Source organism: Papio anubis, chromosome 2, assembly GCF_008728515.1.
Source record: "Papio anubis isolate 15944 chromosome 2, Panubis1.0, whole genome shotgun sequence".
NCBI classification, from domain to species: domain Eukaryota; kingdom Metazoa; phylum Chordata; class Mammalia; order Primates; family Cercopithecidae; genus Papio; species Papio anubis.
The window spans coordinates 39,550,523-39,568,011 of NC_044977.1; the positions used below are offsets into that span (position 1 = coordinate 39,550,523).

The 17,489-nt window shown below is 37.9% G+C and overlaps 1 protein-coding gene across 4 annotated transcripts in view; it reads left to right on the forward strand.

The window, feature by feature from the left end:
• Positions 1-17,489, forward strand: part of MAATS1 (MYCBP associated and testis expressed 1) — a 64,961-nt gene that overhangs the window by 5,672 nt on the left and 41,800 nt on the right. For all 4 annotated transcript variants that reach the window (XR_643433.4, XR_643434.4, XM_021933091.2 and 1 more), the window contains exons 3-6: positions 152-309; positions 1,397-1,480; positions 2,638-2,694; positions 8,218-8,399. Coding sequence is in view for 2 of the 4 variants with exons in the window: in XM_003893971.5 (XP_003894020.2) it covers positions 152-309; positions 1,397-1,480; positions 2,638-2,694; positions 8,218-8,399 (481 nt within the window). In the remaining 2 variants the exon portion in view is untranslated. The remainder of the gene's footprint in view (positions 1-151; positions 310-1,396; positions 1,481-2,637; positions 2,695-8,217; positions 8,400-17,489) is intronic.

The window sequence follows — 17,489 nt, forward strand, 5'->3', positions numbered from 1 at the left end:
TAAAGATATTCTATGTATATAGCAATAACCCCTCTTCTTATATTATATACATTGTTTTGTATCTTTTTTTAAAAAATTTACAATGTAATTAAAATACTTTAGAAAAGCTGATGGTATAATTTTGTCCTTTGCCTCCCTTCCCTAACGTTAGAGAAAAGTTCCCAGGTTTAAAACCATGTTCAGTAACCTGATCCATTATCCAAGATATTCTCTATATTGGAGCAAGTCAGATCCTGTCCCACCATTTATCAGTCGGGAATGGAAGGGACATGAGGAGAAACACAGAGAAGCCCTCCAGCAGCTTGCCATGTAAGTGTCGGGTGGCTCCAGGGCCTAAAATAAATGCATTAAAAATATTTTTTTAAATTCATTTACCATGTGTGGTTTTAAAATGTTCAGTCGTGGTGTTATACCTAGACCAAATTTTCTTTTTAAACCTCTTTTGACCAAACAAGCCTGATTATATGTATTATATATATTTTTTCCATCATATATATCTATATATATATAGATATATATATAATGACAACTGTCCACCAAAGGTAGGGATGACTGAGTTTGTTGTTGCTTGGATCCAACTTAGCAATTGAAAGTGCTCTTTTCTGCTAATATCTAAAATATTTTTTGGAACTTGCGGCCAAAGCACCTTCAAGGATAAGTTGAATTATTTATTATTTTAATTACTTACAAGTTCACATTTAGTAAATTTAAAAGTATAAAGTCTTTTAGCCTGGACATAGAAAAATTGTCTTTTGGCCAGGCATGGTGGCTCATGCCTGTAATACCAGCACTTTGGGAGGCCAAGGCGGGTGGATCATGAGGTCAGGAGATCGAGACCATCCTGGCTAACACGGTGAAACCCCGTCTCTACCAAAAATACAAAAAATTAGCCGGGTGTGGTGGCGGGCACCTGTAGTCCCAGCAACTTGGGAGGCTGAGGCAGGAGAATGGCGTGAACCCAGGAGGTGGAACTTGTAGAGAGCCGAGATTGCGCCACTGCACTCCAGCCTGGGTGACAGAGCGAGACTCTGTCTGAAAAAAATAAATAAATAAAAAAAAAATTGTCTTTTAGTATTTTGTTATTCTTGTGTGCTTTTAATTAAAATTGGGCATTTTTGTATGTAGGATTTCATAAATCTACTTTTTTTTTTTTTTTTTTTGTATGTAGGATTTCATAAATCTACCCTCTGACTAGGTCCTGGGTCTCCTGGCTCAGGGCAGGGGAAGAATCATATATACTCTAAGTTGTATGACAGTCAAATGCAGGTTATGGAAGACTTTACTCTCAGTATGAGATACTTTGTGTAACTCCTACTCTATACACATAGAAATATTAAATAGAAATTATATGTGGAAATATTTTAGACTTAAATGATGTTTTCTTGCTTCATTTTAGAACTGACACTTCTTTTCAGATGCCTAGAGAAGTTTATGAAGATCCTGAAGTTACTGGAAAGAATCGCTATAAATACTTTGAAAGGTAGAATGTAATTACTAATGAATATTTGAGCTCTAATATTATTAGAGAACCTCTTTATGATACTAATAACAGTTATCATTTTTCAGTGCATACAATGTGTCAGACTCTATTTTAAGTGCTTTACATGCATATGATCTAATCTTTTCAACAGAAATGTAGGATAAGATATATATGATCCCTGTTTTACCAGTAATGAAGCTGAGACTGAGAGATGATAAATAGATTGCTTCAGGTCATATAAGCTAGCCAGGGGTAGATCTGGGGTTCAAACTAAGCCTGCCTGACTTTAGAGATACTGATTGCAACTAAGAATATGTATTTGAAAACATTTGAAATGAAGTCATCAAATGAGTGAGACACAGTGGAGATACCATGAAGTCATGGTGAAGGGGAAACTTGTGTTCAAAGGGATAATGTTTGTTCTCTTTGTGTGAATCTTGCCCAAACCAACATAGCCAAAAGGTTAGTTTTATTTCATTTGTGATTTATGCTCATGTAATAACCATATACTCAAATCAAATAAAAATTAGATGAGGATTTCCTTATACATCTTACTGGAGTTAGAAAAAATAGTCTTGATATTACATCTGCATAAGCTTCCTTGAGAAAGTAAATTTCTAATCCACATTATTATTTATGAGCAACCTCCTTATGGAAATTTTGTGATGCTAACTTTTTCAGAGAAGTGTTAAATTTTTAACTGTTAACTATACAATTCTATACAGTTAACTGTACAATTCTTAACTTTTAGGGGAAGGCTTTAGATTAAATCGTTGTGAATTTCAGAATGTCTCAGGAACTTGAGAAGTTGCTGGGAACTAATGGCCAGCTGAAGCCCAAGTATAGGGCTTAAAGGGTGGCTTCTTCAATTGTGACTTGTTTACTATCTGAAGAGAAAATACTGGAGTGTTTATTAAGAATGCACATTCATTGGCTCTACCCTGTATGTACTGAATATCATGGGCCAGACCTGGGAATCTGCATTTTAGACAAGAACCTCCCCACACCTCAGTGATTTTGTATATCCAGAAGTAGCACTGATATATGGGATATTTAAGCTCACTGATTTTTAAGGGACAAATATTAGAGCTGGAAGAGAGCTTAGAGTACATTCATTGCAAAAGTCCCACACATTTATGTTTTCCTTTTCTTCCCAGGCCTTTTCTTCCATTTTTTCAGCAGATGCCATTCAATGTTGTTTATGCCATATCCAAGTAAGTAACCATTATTTAAAAACTATTTTTCAGTTTATTTATTGTTTGCTTCCATATTTTCTCTTAGAAGATAGTTATCTAAATCACTATTTTTGAAATTGTGGATCACAAAACATTGGAAGGGTATGAAATCTTCTAGTGGGTCATGAGCAGTGTTTTAAAACATGAAACAGAATAGAAAATAACCAAAGCATCAGGTATATGGAGGGTAAGCTGGTTTTTGTTTATAACTTTTGTTTCAGAAAAATATATGCATATGTTTATATGTATATGATGGATTATGATATAAAATGTATTTCTTACTGTTAGTTGTCCATTTGTGCTGCTATAACAAATTAACAGACTTAGTGATATAAATAAAATACATTTGTTTCTTGAATTCTGAAGGCTGGACAGTCCAAGAGCAAGGGGCTGGCAGTCAGTGTCGGTGAGGGCCTTCTTGCTGTGTCTTCACATGGCAGAAGCAGCAAATGCTGTGTCCTCAAATGGTGGAAGGGCAAAAAGGACCTATGCTAGTTCTCTCCAGTCTTTTTATAAGGCACTAATCCATTGATGAGGATAGAGTCCTCATGACTTAATCACTTTCCCCAAAGGCCTCACCTCTTAATACCACCACAGTGGGGACTAAGTTTGAACATGAATTTTGGAGAAGACACAGCCACATATTCAAATTGTAGCAGTTGTGGTTTAAAAAAGTTGAAAAGTGCTTTAAATATCTTCTTTTGCTTCTCTGAAACACTTATTTGATGACAGTTCTTCAACATTTCATCAAATAAACAAATCAGTCACGTAATATTTTTTGAATGCTAGAATTTTATAACTTAATAACCATCTAATCTACACAGACAACGTGGTATACAAAGATAAATAAAACATGGTTTTTGCCCCACAACAGAGTGAACCAAGGTAAGAGGGAGGTAAGGGACAAGGGCTGAATCTGAGACAAATGTGTATTTCTCATCTCTGGTTTCAGGACAAGGCAGCAGACTGGGTAGAGTATTCCTTTTAAAAATCTAATTTTTGCTACACTCTTTCCTCCATTAATAAAATTTGATATTTCTATAAGAGAAAAAAGTCCAAGGTATTCATGAAATTATTAGGAATAGAAACCTTTTTTAAGGTCTCATATTTCTGAATACAAATTTATTCAGGGCTGGGTTTTCAAGGGTGCATTTAAATAATATAGTTATTCCTAATAATATATATCATCATATAAATAGGACACATGTTATTAAATGTCTGTAATCCTCAAGATAAATGCTAGTTATGGTTCTACTTCACCCTTGACTTTTTTTAAGACTGTGTGGATGCCTTTGGCTCTTTATAGAGATGGAGTACAGATTCCCTGCTCTCCCCAGATAGCAACTTCCTGGGGTACCAGTTTATCCAGAGATAGCTGTAGACTTATATTCTATGAAGTGTTTTGTATGAGCAAAAGGGGAGCTATGAGCTATGTAGATCCCTAAAGATCCTTCTGGTAATTCTTTAAAATCAGGCTCACTGGATTACCTGCTTTGGAGGTCATAAGTGCGTCAGTCTAAAAGTTGTTAAACTAATTCGAGGGAGTTCAGAGGCCTACAGTGATGAACACCGTGACCTCTCCGACTCCTTCCTAAATAACCCTGACACAAGGGATAAAGATTCCATCCAACAGTTAAACTATGACATTTGACATTGTAGCTACTCTCTGTCTCTCTTAGAACTTTTTAAAGAATGAATCAGTATTCCTGAGTGAGGTCAACTCTGGAATTCCAGTATGTTTGAGTTTCTGAGCAGTGAGTATAATGCCACCTTGTGTTATCAGGGATGGAATTGTCTTGGGACCAGCTGGCCTTCTCCAGCCACACCTTTCTCATGGCTAGCTGTTGGAGTCTTTCCTTTGGATTCTACATAAGCACCTTTTCCAAGATAATAAAAAGTTAATACTTCTAAAACATTCAGTGAAGCTCATAGTAGAACAGGATTTGCTAGGTTTGTGAAGCCCGTCTCTGTACAGCTCTGTTGGGGCTGGGAGAGAAAATCTAGAAGACTGTAGGTATGGCAGACAGCGCATGCTCCTGGTTCCCGGGCAGTGGTGGAGGAGGAAGGGCCTGGATAGAACACACAGAGTAGCCCTGGCTGTCATATGAGTACTAAAGCCAGAGCAAGTGAGCCTGAGGACAGGGGCCAGGACACAGCAGGGGTCAGGCCAGCATGGAGCAGATGTGGGACCTTTCTGGGTTTGGGTCCTGTTTGAGGTTGGGGAGGAGGTGGGAAAGGGATCATTGCTCTTTGTTACTCATATTTTACTCTCCCCTAAAGCCAACTGAAATGGGGAAAAAATAGGTTGGAGAAATTAAGAAGTTAGTTAAGAAACCATGTATTAAGTTACTGGAAGGGTTCAAAGTAGCTTTCCTCTTTTACATTCTATTCCCAGACCCACCTGGAAAGATAGGGAGACAGAAACCTTCATCAGAAGAGCTCATTAGGCCTTACCGTAAACTAAGCACATTTGATCAGATGGTCCAAATGTGTAATTATTCAATTTGAGAAAAAAATAATTTATTTTTGGCGGGGCGCGGCGGCTCATGCCTCTAATCCCAGCACTTTGGGAGGCTGAGGTGGGTGGATCATGAGGTCAAGAGATCAAGACCATCCTGGCTAACACAGTGAAATCCCGTCTCTACTAAAAATACAAAAAACTAGCCAAGAGTGGTGGCGGGAGCCTATAGTCCCAGCTACTCAGGAGGCTGAGGCAGGAGAATGGCGTGAACCCAGGAGGGGGAGCTTGCAGTGAGCCGAGATCACTCCACTGCACTCCAGCCTGGGGGACAGAGCTAGACTCCATCTCAAAAAACAAACAAAACAAAAAAACAAAAACAAAAAAAATTATTTTATTCTCTTGATTCAAGATAATGGTGCACTAATATAATAAAACTTCATGTAACTTTGGATGACATAAAGCTGATTTGAAGTTATTTCCTCAACTAGAATTTTATAGTAGAATAATTTCTACTGAAAACATAAGAAGCCATGTATTAGCTACATGTTAGAAAATTATAGCAACTACTGGAAAGTGATTTCAATAGCAGTTACAGTTCAGCTTTAAAAACTAAAGCCCAGGTGCAGTGGCTCACACCTGTAATCCTAGCACTTTAGAAGGCCGAGGCAGGAGGATCACTTGAGGTCAGGAGTTTGAGACCAGCCTGGCCAACATGGAGAGACTCTGACTCTACTAAAAATACAAAAATTAGCTGGGCGAGGTGATGGGCACCTGTAATCCCAGCTACTTGGGAGGCTGAGTCAGGACAATCACTTGAACCTTGGAGGCGGATGTTGCAGTGAGCTGAGATCGCACCACTGCACTCTAGCCTGGGTGACAGAGCGAGACTCCATCTCAAAAAACAAACGAAACAAACAAAACAAAAAAACTATCTAAAGTAATTGCTCTGTCAGCCCAGGCTGGAGTGCAGTGGTGTGATCTCAGCTCACTGCAACCTCCACCTCCCAGGTTCAAGTGATTCTCCTGCCTCAGCCTCCCAAGTAGCTGGAATTACAGGGCACGTGCCACCACACTCTTTAGTAGAGACGAGGTTTCACCATGTTGGCCAGGTTTGTCTCGAACTCCTGACCTCGTGATTCACCTGCCTTTGCCTCCCAAAGTGCTGGGATTACAGGCATAAGCCACTGTGCCCTGCCCCCCACCTTTTTTTTTTTAAAGATCTTTGGTGCATGTATTTGCTGTGCTCTTATGTAAGCTCTTACCATTGCCTCTGTTTTTCAAAATGGAAATATCTCGCTTTTGCCTTCATCTTTAGTTATTTATATAATTTAACCAATTTCAAGTTACTTTTACCAACTTGAAAAAAAAATGTCTTTTAAGTCAAAGTGGCTATATTGATTTTTTTCTTATTCTAGAGGCAATGCATGTACATGTTAAAAAAGAAGTTTCAGAAAAGTATAAAGATGAAAAAAATTATCTGTATAATTCTATCTGGAAATAATTACTATTATTGTATATACATCTAGGTATTTTTCTATGCATAAAAACTCAGTTTTAAAATGTAAAAATGGAATCATACTATACATACCCACTTAATAGTGTCATTTTTTTCTACTTTACAATGAATCATGGACATTTTTGAATGCTCACAGGTATAGATTACATTATTATTTTGAATAGCTGCATAAATTCCATTATGGCTGCATCATTTTTCTAAAGAATTCTTGCATTGATGTGATCATTTAAGTTTCTAATTTTTCACTCTTATAAATGAGACTTTATGAACATGTTTTCATATATATCTTTGTACACCTGTCCAGTTATTTCCTAGAATAAATTCCTAGGAGTAGAAATGCCGGATCAAAGGGTATTTTAACTTGTCAGTTAGGTGTACCTATTTGTATTTCCATCAACAGTTTATGAGAAGGACTATTTCTTCACAACATGATCGATGCTAGGTACTTTCAATCTTTTAGATTTTTGCTTATGTGATAAAATAGCATAAAATAGTATCTTGCCGTTTTAATTTACTTTTCTTTGATTACTAGTTATCTTCATTATCTTCTCATGTGTTTGTTAGAAGTTTTACTTTTTGTTTTGTGAATTCTCCTTTACTCATTTTTCCATGGAATATTTAACTGCCTAATTGATTTACAAGGGCTTTTTATGTAGAAAGGCTATTTAAACTTTTTATCATATATGTTCTAAAACCTTTTTCTAAGTTTGCCATCCACCTTTTAAATTTGTTTGTGATATTTTTGAGGCCTAGAAGTTGAAACTTACCCTCAATTCTATTGATCATCTCCTTTTATAGCTTCTGGCTTTTAAGCCAGGCTTAAAAAGACCTTCACTCAAAGATGATATAAATATTGACTTATGTTTCCTGTTAGTACTTTTACAGTCTCATTTTTACATTAATTTTTTAAAGATCTAGAATTAATTTTTCTGCAAGAGACAAGGTAACTTTCCCACATGTTAATAACAAAGTGATCCCAGCATTAATTATTGAATCATTTATCCAGATAGAGCCTGTCTGCCTGCCTGCCTGCCTGCCTGCCTTCGTTCCTCCCTTCCTTCCTTTTTCTTTTTCTCTTTCTTTCTTTCAGCAGAAAGCATCTCTTCTCTTTTCTGTGCTCCCGTATCTCTGGAAAGAAACAGAGAGTGGGTATCAGACTGAAACAGAGGAGAAAGAAACCAGAGAATGCAATAATTCTGAACAGGTCCGAAAGTGCTGTACGGCATTCTAGAATAGCTTTGTTCTACAACCTTGCCCAGTGACACACATATAAGTAGGCACTTTTGTGAGTCAACTATGGTACTTAGACCCACTCAGTTTCTTGGCAGAGATGAGAATAACAAGGCAATCCTCTCAAGATTTGGGGGCATAATCCTGGTTATAATGGATTCATGACTTTGTACCTGTCAACATTTAAAGGAGGAATGGACTTGATGAAGCTTCGAAGATTTGTTTCCACTTGGTTATATAATATTTTAAGTGATCATAAGAGGTTTCAATTTTTAAACCGATTTTTTCCTTTTAGGGCAGAACCATACACTTTTCCTCCTACTTCTACTAAGCACCTATCCATCCCTTCAAAGTCAACTGTGGGCACTCAGACTGATTATCGGGATGCTGATGTTCAAACAGATCCATACTCTCCAGAATATGTAGTGTGTCAGGACTCTATCCCCGAGCTCTTGACCCTGGCTACGCTTACTTGGGGTGAGTTGGTAAATCTCCTGACTATTGGCAGATGCCAGTGCTGATAACCACGCATGCTGTTCAAATGGCCCATGTACAGGCAATTGTGGTTTACAGTGTTGCTGTATAAAGTGTCTTACTCAGTGCAGCAACTTCATAGACTCATAATTTTTCTGATACTTCTGGTCAAATAAAGATACTATATTTTTGTTGTAGGTATCTATCTGTGAAGCTGAATTTCAGCTTAATATTGTAGTTGCTTTGCTAACTAGTGACCTATGTCCTCTCTTTTCTCTCTCCTAGTGAATCACTTCCTTTTTATTGAGCAATCATACTTCTTTACACATAAGCTTTTTTTAAGTGTAAAATACTGAATGCACATTCCTATATATGTAATATTATCTTAATTTGCCAAAATATCTTAATTTACCAAAGATCCCTTATATACTTTATTAGATGATTTGGATGACCTGATATTATCTCTGAAATGCTAAATATCTTTCAGGCTCAGAAATTAACTCTTAGAATGCAATAAAATCTGGCCTAGGCCTGTATTATGTGAACCTATATAAATAATAAGTGAGAGCACTTTTAGAAATTATTAGAAATTAGCTTATCTAACTCACTTAGTTGTATTAATAGCAGGGAAACTGAGAACCAGAGAGGTTAACTAATTCCTCCAAGGACACAGAGACAGTCGGTACACAGTAATGATTTTTAAATGAGATTGCTTTTCCCCGCATTGTAACAGATAGCTGTGATCAAGTCTGCATCCCAGGCAAAGAAAATGTTCATATCTGGGCTCTAGTTTTGACTTGTTTCCTAGCCCACTTTATGAATCCAGATTAAGCATTCTCAACACCCATTTTTTTTTTTTTTTTTTTTTTTTTGAGATGGAGTGTCACTCTGTTGCCCAGGCTGGAGTGCAGTGGTGTGATCTTGGCTCACTGCAACCTCCGCCTCCTGGGTTCAAGTGATTCTCCTGCCTCAGCCTCCCAAGTAGCCGGGACTACAGGTGCGTGCCACCGTGCCTGGCTGATTTTTTTATTGTATTTTTAGTAGAGGTGGGATTTCACTGTGTTAGCCAGGATGGTCTCGATCACCTGACCTTGTGATCTGCCCGCCTCGGCCTCCCAAAGTGCTGGGATTACAGGCGTGAGCCACCGTGCCTGACCCAAAACCTGTACTTTAAAGCAGAGGCTCTACTTTCAGGCCTAGGTGGCAAATTAAAAATATGCTGTAACCTTCCCTTTCTGCTCTGAATGCATCAAAAGTATAGGAAAAAATTAATAAACATATAGACACACTTAAAAGCAAGAAAGAAAATATTCGTAATGTAGAAATGGAGACTTTTTCCTAAATAAAGAAGTAGCTGGGGACCTTTGGTGGTAAGTGGGAGCTGTGCATGGCAGGGAACCAGGTCCAAGTCACCTGCCTGAACTGGAGGGGCCAGCGTCCTTCTCCTGCACACAGGTGCAGCTGAAGCCTGGTGCCTATGAAGATAATAGAACAGAGTCAGGCATTCCTGCCTGTGGCCTTGGACTTTACCTCTTAGTGTGATAAGGTCTTGGCATTAAACTGCAGGAGGACAAGAGCCAGGCAGAGGCTCAGAAATGCTTCACTAGGCAAAAAAAAAAAAAAAAAAAAAAAAATCTGGTGCACTGTCATAGCAGAACTGAAGTTAAAGTGTCAATAAAAGCCTCTATGAGCCAGGCCTACTCCTACCATGTGTGGGACCCCGGACTCTAAGGGAGGCCCACCTACCATACGTATAGATATTTTAAAAGTATAAATCAAGCTAAGAACTGTTAAGTAAAATATGTTGGGTTTTTTTACAAACATCTTTATAAGAAGTTAAAAGGACAAGTTTAAATTGGAATTCTTAGGCTCCTGGGATTCTATACTGTAATGTGGCAGCGAGGCGAGAGCCTACTGTGGCCTGCCCCTTTCTCTCCCAACCCTGGCTCTGCTCTACATCTGAGGGGCCTGTCATGCATGCCCGTGATTACCTCGCTCTTCTTCCCAATGTTCACACATCCCTACAAACAGCTGCCGTTTGGCCCCACCTTGGGCTTAAGGGTGAACAAACAGCAGCATATAGTATGCCCTCAGGAATCTGAATCCTGTAAAGAGGCCCATGGAGACTTTGGAAGCAGGCTCGGGCCATTTGTAGGATTTCCAGGACCTCTACACGTGGAACTAGCTCCAGGTGGGCACGGGGCCTTGGACTCCTCATCTTGTGGTGATGAACAGGGCTCTGAAGAATGAGGTTAGGTAGTAGCCACTCACAGGTCAAGGCTGCTTACTGACCAGGGTGCTTATGAGAGAAGCCAGCAGCTGATCTCCACCCAAAAACCCCAAAGCACACAAGGAACAGAGACACCAGGAGTGGCCCACAACAAATAAAGGAAATGGGAGAAGAAATTTCTGAGTGAACAGAAAATGGAGCAATCTGAAAAGGACTTGGGAAGTGCCTTCTATATTCTCAAAAGGATAAGGGGGAAATAGCAACACTAAAAACAAGAATGGGAGTCATGAAAAAGAACCAGTTGGAATCAAGGGGGAGGAAAACTATAATGTTTGAAATAAAATGAACTCAATACTGGAACAGACAGAACTGAAGAGCAAATTAGTGAAATGACAGATTGAATGGACACATATTCCAGAATGCAGCATATAGTGGTAGAACAAGATAAAAGACAAGGAAGAGCTGTGGGTGCTAGGACATCAGTACAGGGAAAATGGTGGAGAAGCAATGCAAGAATCAGTGGCTGAGAACTCCCCAGAACTGAAGAAAGACATTAGCCTTCACACTGAAAAATTCCACTGAGTACCAAGCAGAATGATTCTTTCAAAACTCACACCTCCTAATAAAAGAAAAAGAAAAAGTGAAAAAACTATTAGAAAGATAACTCAGATTACCTACAAAGGAAAAAAAAAAAGGATTGATATTTTGTAGTATTGCCTTTAAGGTGATGTGGGAAAATGATTGCAAACCTAGAATTATTTTACCAGCCAAACTATTATTGACGAGTGAAGGTGAAATAAAGACATTTTCATACATAAGAAGAAATCTATCTCATAGGATATTGTAAGGATTAAGTAAATTTATTTGTGTAACGTGTTCATAGCTACACTCCAGCAATTTCACTCCTAACTATACACCAAAAAAAAAAAAAAAAAAAAAAAAAAAAAAAGCACATTATTCTACTTACGGAAATACATAGATGTGTTCACCAGAAGACATGCACAAGAAAACTCACAGCAGCATTATTCATAATAACTCCAAACCGAAAACAACCCAAATGTCCATCAACCATAGAATGGATGAATAAAATATAGTGTATTCACGTAATGGAATGCTATATAATAATGAGAATGAAGTACAACTGCATGTGGTTACAAGGGAGATTGTAGATGTGTATATAATCGCATATATAATGCTGAACAAAATAAGATACAGAAGAGTGCCTACACTGTGATTTCATTTACATAAAACTTAAAACCAATCAAAACTAAATGAACGCATTAGGAATGAGGATGGTAGGCTATCCTTGGGGCAGGTAGAGACTGGGAAGGGAGTATCATGGGCATTCCAGTGTTCTGGTAATATTCTATTCCTTGATCTGGGTGCCGATTAGATGGGATATCTGTTTTTGTTTATGTATGCTGTACATTTGTGAAAAGTTTACATAAAGATAAGGGAAAAATAATGACACTGAAAAAGGATGACACTGTAAGCACTGCGGGGATAAAATTGAATGCTTATGATGTGCCAAAAACTGATCCAAGTGCTTTACATTTTAAACCTATTCAGTCTTCACACGTTAAATGAATAATAAAGTTGAAATAAATAGTTGATAATACAGATATTTTAAAAGGCAAAAGAAATGGTCATTAGGGCCATAAGTAATTTTCTGATAAAGAGTGATAATACAGCCAAGCCTCTTGTAGGAAGTATCAAGAAAGAAGACAGAAGATGCAAGCAGAGTGTTGGGACTGAAAGTGGGACAGAGTAACTACAGAATGAACAATTTAAGAAATACGAGAGTGCTATGAATATCTTTTGCCCTATATTTAAAAACTTAGAAAGGCCGGGCGCGGTGGCTCACACCTGTAGTCCCAGCACTTTGGGAAGCTGAGGCAGGCGGATCACTTGAGGTCAGGAGTTCGAGACCAGCCTGGCCAACATGGTGAAACCCTGTCTCTACTGAAAATACAAACATTAGCCACACATGGTGGTGGGCGCCTGTAATCCCAGTTACTCAGGAGGCTGAGGTTGCAGTGAGTGAGCTGAGATTGCACCACTGTTCTCCGGCCTGGGTGACAGAGTGAGACTCCATCTCAAATAAATAAAAAAAAACTTAGATAAATTATACAATTTTTAAAGAAAATATAAATTGCTCACTTGGTTTTAAGAAAAAATCATAAACCTGAATAGAAGAGTAACTATAGAAATGGACTTGGTAAATAGAAAAAAAAAATCCTTTTAAGAGCACCAGGCCTAAACAGTTTTACAAGTTTACCACTCCTTTAAGGACCAAATAAACTGTTTTATGCAACTTCTTCCAGGAAACACAGAATAGAAGTTAATTTATTCATTTTATGAGACCAGTATAGCCTTGATTTGAAAACTGAGTGAGGACAGTACGGTTGTTACTTAGTATTAATAGGAGATTGATGCTAGGACCCTGCAACCGTACCAAAATTTTTGGATGCGCAAGTCTCTTCTGTAAAATGGCATAGTATTTGCATATAACCTACACACATCCTCCCATATATTTAATCTCTAGATTACTTATAATTCCTAATGCAATGCAAATTTTATATAAATAGTTATTATACTGTATTGTTTAGGGAATAATGACAAGAAAAAAGTTTGTACATGTTCAGAACACAGTTTTGTTTTTTTTTTTTTAATATTTCCAACCTGCACTTGGTCAAATCTACAGATGTAGAACCCCTGGATATGAAGGGCCAACTATACTAGTAAGGAAACTTACAAGCCAATGTCACATATGAAGAAATATACAAAAAATTCTAAATAAGACACTAGCAATCTAATCTTGCTGTGTTTTAAAAGAGTGACTTATAACCAAATGGAGTTAATCAGAGAAATTCAAGTTTGTTGCAATATCAGAAAGCCATTCATGTAATTTACCATTTTAATGGAAAACATAGGAAAAATCCTTCTCTGGATGCAGAAAAAAGTATTTTATAACATGCAATGCTCATTTATGACATTTACTTGGAATAAACTGGGAGCAGAAGGAAACTTTAATAATCTACCACAGCCTGTAATAAACATCATACTAAAGGTGAAACTTCAGAAGCTTTACCCTAAAAGAAAAAGACATTGATAATGCTCATTATCACTACTATTTAACAACGTAGAGAAGACCTTAGCCCAGAGTTTATCAAGCCTGGCTATGATCCCTCCTTTCAGGAACATTTGGGAATATGAGTGGTGTTTTCTATGTAATAATGATTAGAAAGTGCTTCTGGCATTTAGCTCATGGGACAGGGTATAGCGGATAGGCTGGCATGGATACTAAACATCCTGTGCTGCTTGGGGGAGTTTCATACAAATAATTATCTGCCCATTATGGCAATAGCACCCTTGTTGAGGAGATACAGTGCAGCAAGATAAGAGAAAAATGGAGGCATGGTGATGAGAAAGAAGCAGCAAAACTATCATTATTTGCACACATGCTCACTTCAAAAATCAAATAAATTATCAGAACTAAAAAGAGAGTTCAACAAGAAGTCAACATAGATCAGTCACTTTCCTATATGACAGCAATATCCAATTAGAAAACATTGTTGAGGCCAGGTGCAGTGGCTCACACCTGTAATCCCAGCACTTTGGGAGGCCAGGGCAGGAGGATTGATTGAGGCCAGGAGTTTAAGACCAACTTGGATAACATAGTGAGACCTCCATTTCTACAAAAGAAGAATTAGCTGAGTGTGGTGGTGCACACTTGTGGTCCTAGCTACTCAGGAGGCTGAAGCAGGATTGCTTGAGCCCAGGGGTTCAAGGTTACAGTGTACAGTGAACTATAATCTTGCCACTGTACTCCCACCTAGGCAACAGAGTGTGACTCTGTCTCAAAAAAAAAAAAAAAAAAAAAAAGAAAGAAAGAAAGAAAAAAAAGAAAAGAAAGAAAAGAGAAGGAAAAGAAGATGAAAGAAAGAAAAAGAAAAGAAACATTATTCACCTGAGATCAGGTGTTCAAGACCAGCCTGGCCAATATGGTGAAACCCCGTCTCTACTAAAAATACAAAGAAATTAGCTGGGCATGGTGGCGTTTGCCTGTAGTCCCAGCTACTCAGGAGGCTGAGGCAGGAGAATCACTCCAACCCAGGAGGCGGAGGTTTCAGTGAGCCAAGATTGTACCACTGCACTCCAGCCTAGGTGACAGAGCAAGACTCTGCCAAAAAGAATTTATTGAAAAAAATTACATTCATTTATTTGTTTTAGAGATGTACTCTCACTCTGTTGCCCAGGTTGAGGTGTAGTAATGTGATTATAGCTCACTGCAGCCTCAAACCCTATGGCTCAAGTGATCCTTTCACCCCACCCTCCCAAGTAGCTGGGGCCCCAGGTCCACATCACCACGCCAGGCTAATTAAAAAAAAATATTTTTTTGTGGAGATGGGGTTTCACTATGTTGCCCAGGCTGGTCTCCAATTCTTGGAGTTAGAAATTCTCCTGTCTCGGCCTCCAAAAGTGCTGGGATTATAGGTGAGCCACCGCACTTGGCTGAAAAAAATTACATGCACAATAGCAATGAATAACAAAGTGCCTAGGGAATCACTTAACAAAAACGTGTGCAAGGGATTTATGTTGAAAATTATAAATTATTCTTTAAGCACGTAAACAAAGATTTGATGAAAAGAGAGAACATATTTATCAATGGGAAACTCATGCTTGAAGAGATAAGACTTCTCCCTCAAATAATTTATACCTTCAAGTAGTTCTAATCCAGATTCCCACTCTCAATATAACTATGCCTGGGTAAATTAGCACTTTTCATCTTCTCTTCCCAGAAATTTTACAAAAGTAACAACAACAATACTCCCACAAACTCCATTTTCAGTAAAACTAAAAATATATGTAATTCACGAACCACTAAATATTTGTAAGGACTGCAAAAAGCAGCTGAGATTGGGCAGATGCAATGTGGGAGGAAGTGAAGCATGCACCATGGGAGAGGAACCATCAGGGGATCTCAGAAGGCAGGAGCAAAAATATACTTCTGAGGGTAAATTAAGCAATATCCAGAATTAAAAATGATCATATTTTGTGATGTAGCTGCTAGACTCTAGCATTTCTACTTCTAAGAATCCTAGAGAAGCTCACATATGGTACAATGAGACCAGTACAAGGATGTTTGTTGCAACATTATGTATGCTCAAAAAATTAAAAGCAATCTAAATGTCATTTGAAAAGATAGATAGCTTAAACTGTAATAAAGCCTTACAGTGGAAGAAGGAAACCAGATCTGTATACATCAGTACAGCTAGGCTTCCAAAACAAAGATGAGTTAAAAAAGCAAGTTGCAGAATGGTTATAGTACAATACCATGTATATAAATATTAAAGAAACATCAGTACTGTGTCTTGCTTCTATATAATTCATTTTTGGTTCATATTTGTTTTTACTAGAGAGGAAGTATAGTATAGTGCACAAAAATATAAGGTTCAGACTGCCATGTGCAAGTTACTTAACCTTTTAGCCCTTCAGTCTCTTTATTTGTAAAACAGGCATAATTATGTTTACATGATAGGGATTTATTGAAGATTGAATGCATTAGAAAAGTGCTTGACATAATACAAGTGCTTAAATAGCCGGCGCAGTGGCTCACGCCTGTAATCCCAACACTTTGGGAGGCTGAGGTGGGCAGATCACCTGAGGTCAGGAGTTCGAGATCACCCTGGCCAACATGGTGAAACCCCGTCTCTACTAAAAATACAAAAAAAATGAGCCGGGCATGGTGACAGGTGCCTGCAATCCCAGCTACTAGGGAGGCTAAGGCAGGAGAATCACTTGAACTCGGGAAGCGGAGGTTGCAGTGAGCCGGGATCGCACCATTGCACTCCAGCTTGGGTGACAAGAGCGAGACTTCGTCTCAAAAAAAAAAAAAAGTGCTTGGCATAATAAAAGTGCTTAAGTAATGTTAGATTTCATTATTATTATAATTCATAGACACATAAATTTGTATATAAAATGTTAAGATTGAATGGAAATCCACAAATTCCTTTTTGTGTTTACTTTGGGAAATGGGAGAAGGCAGTGGGACTCAATGTGGTAGTTAAAAGGTACATCGGCTTTATTTATAATGTTTCAATTTTTTATTAAAAAATGTAAAGTATATATGACAAAATGTGTACAGTTGTTAAGTCTGCATACTTATGGTATGATTTTCGTAGTTATTTTTAAAATTACTAAAGAAAATGCCATGCAAGACCCACAAAATAATATGTAGATACATGTATATACATATATACACATACATATATATGTTGTTTTGTATACAGATTTATTTACTTCTTTATACATCTATAAAAGTAAAAAGATGAGCTGGTAGTATTCCTCTTCACTAAATGCATCATTGTGACTACCTCTGGGAAGGTGATCAGAATGAGGAAGCAGAGTACAGAACTTTAGCCTTCTCTATAATACCCTAATTTTACTTTATTTTATTTTATTTATTTTTTGAGATGGAGTCTCGCTCTGTCCCCCAGGCTGGAGTGCAGTGGCGCGATCTCGGCTCACTGCAACCTCCACCTCCCGGGTTCAAGCCATTCTTCTGCCTCAGTCTCCCGAGTAGCTGGGATTACAGGCGCCTGCCACCACACCTGGCTAATACCCTAATATTAAAAACAAGAGATTGTGAATTCATATATTACTTCTTTGCTTTCTAAAAGCATAAACATTACAAAAGATCTGAAATAAGACAAAAATCTTAGGCATGCCCTACTGTACGTGGTAAAAATATGACTTGTGACTTATTTCCTTGAATTTTTCTGTATAATTATATTTTTAAATGAAAATAAAACAAAGGTTGACTTATTGTGGTTCAGTGATCAAACAGGAAACTTGTTCCA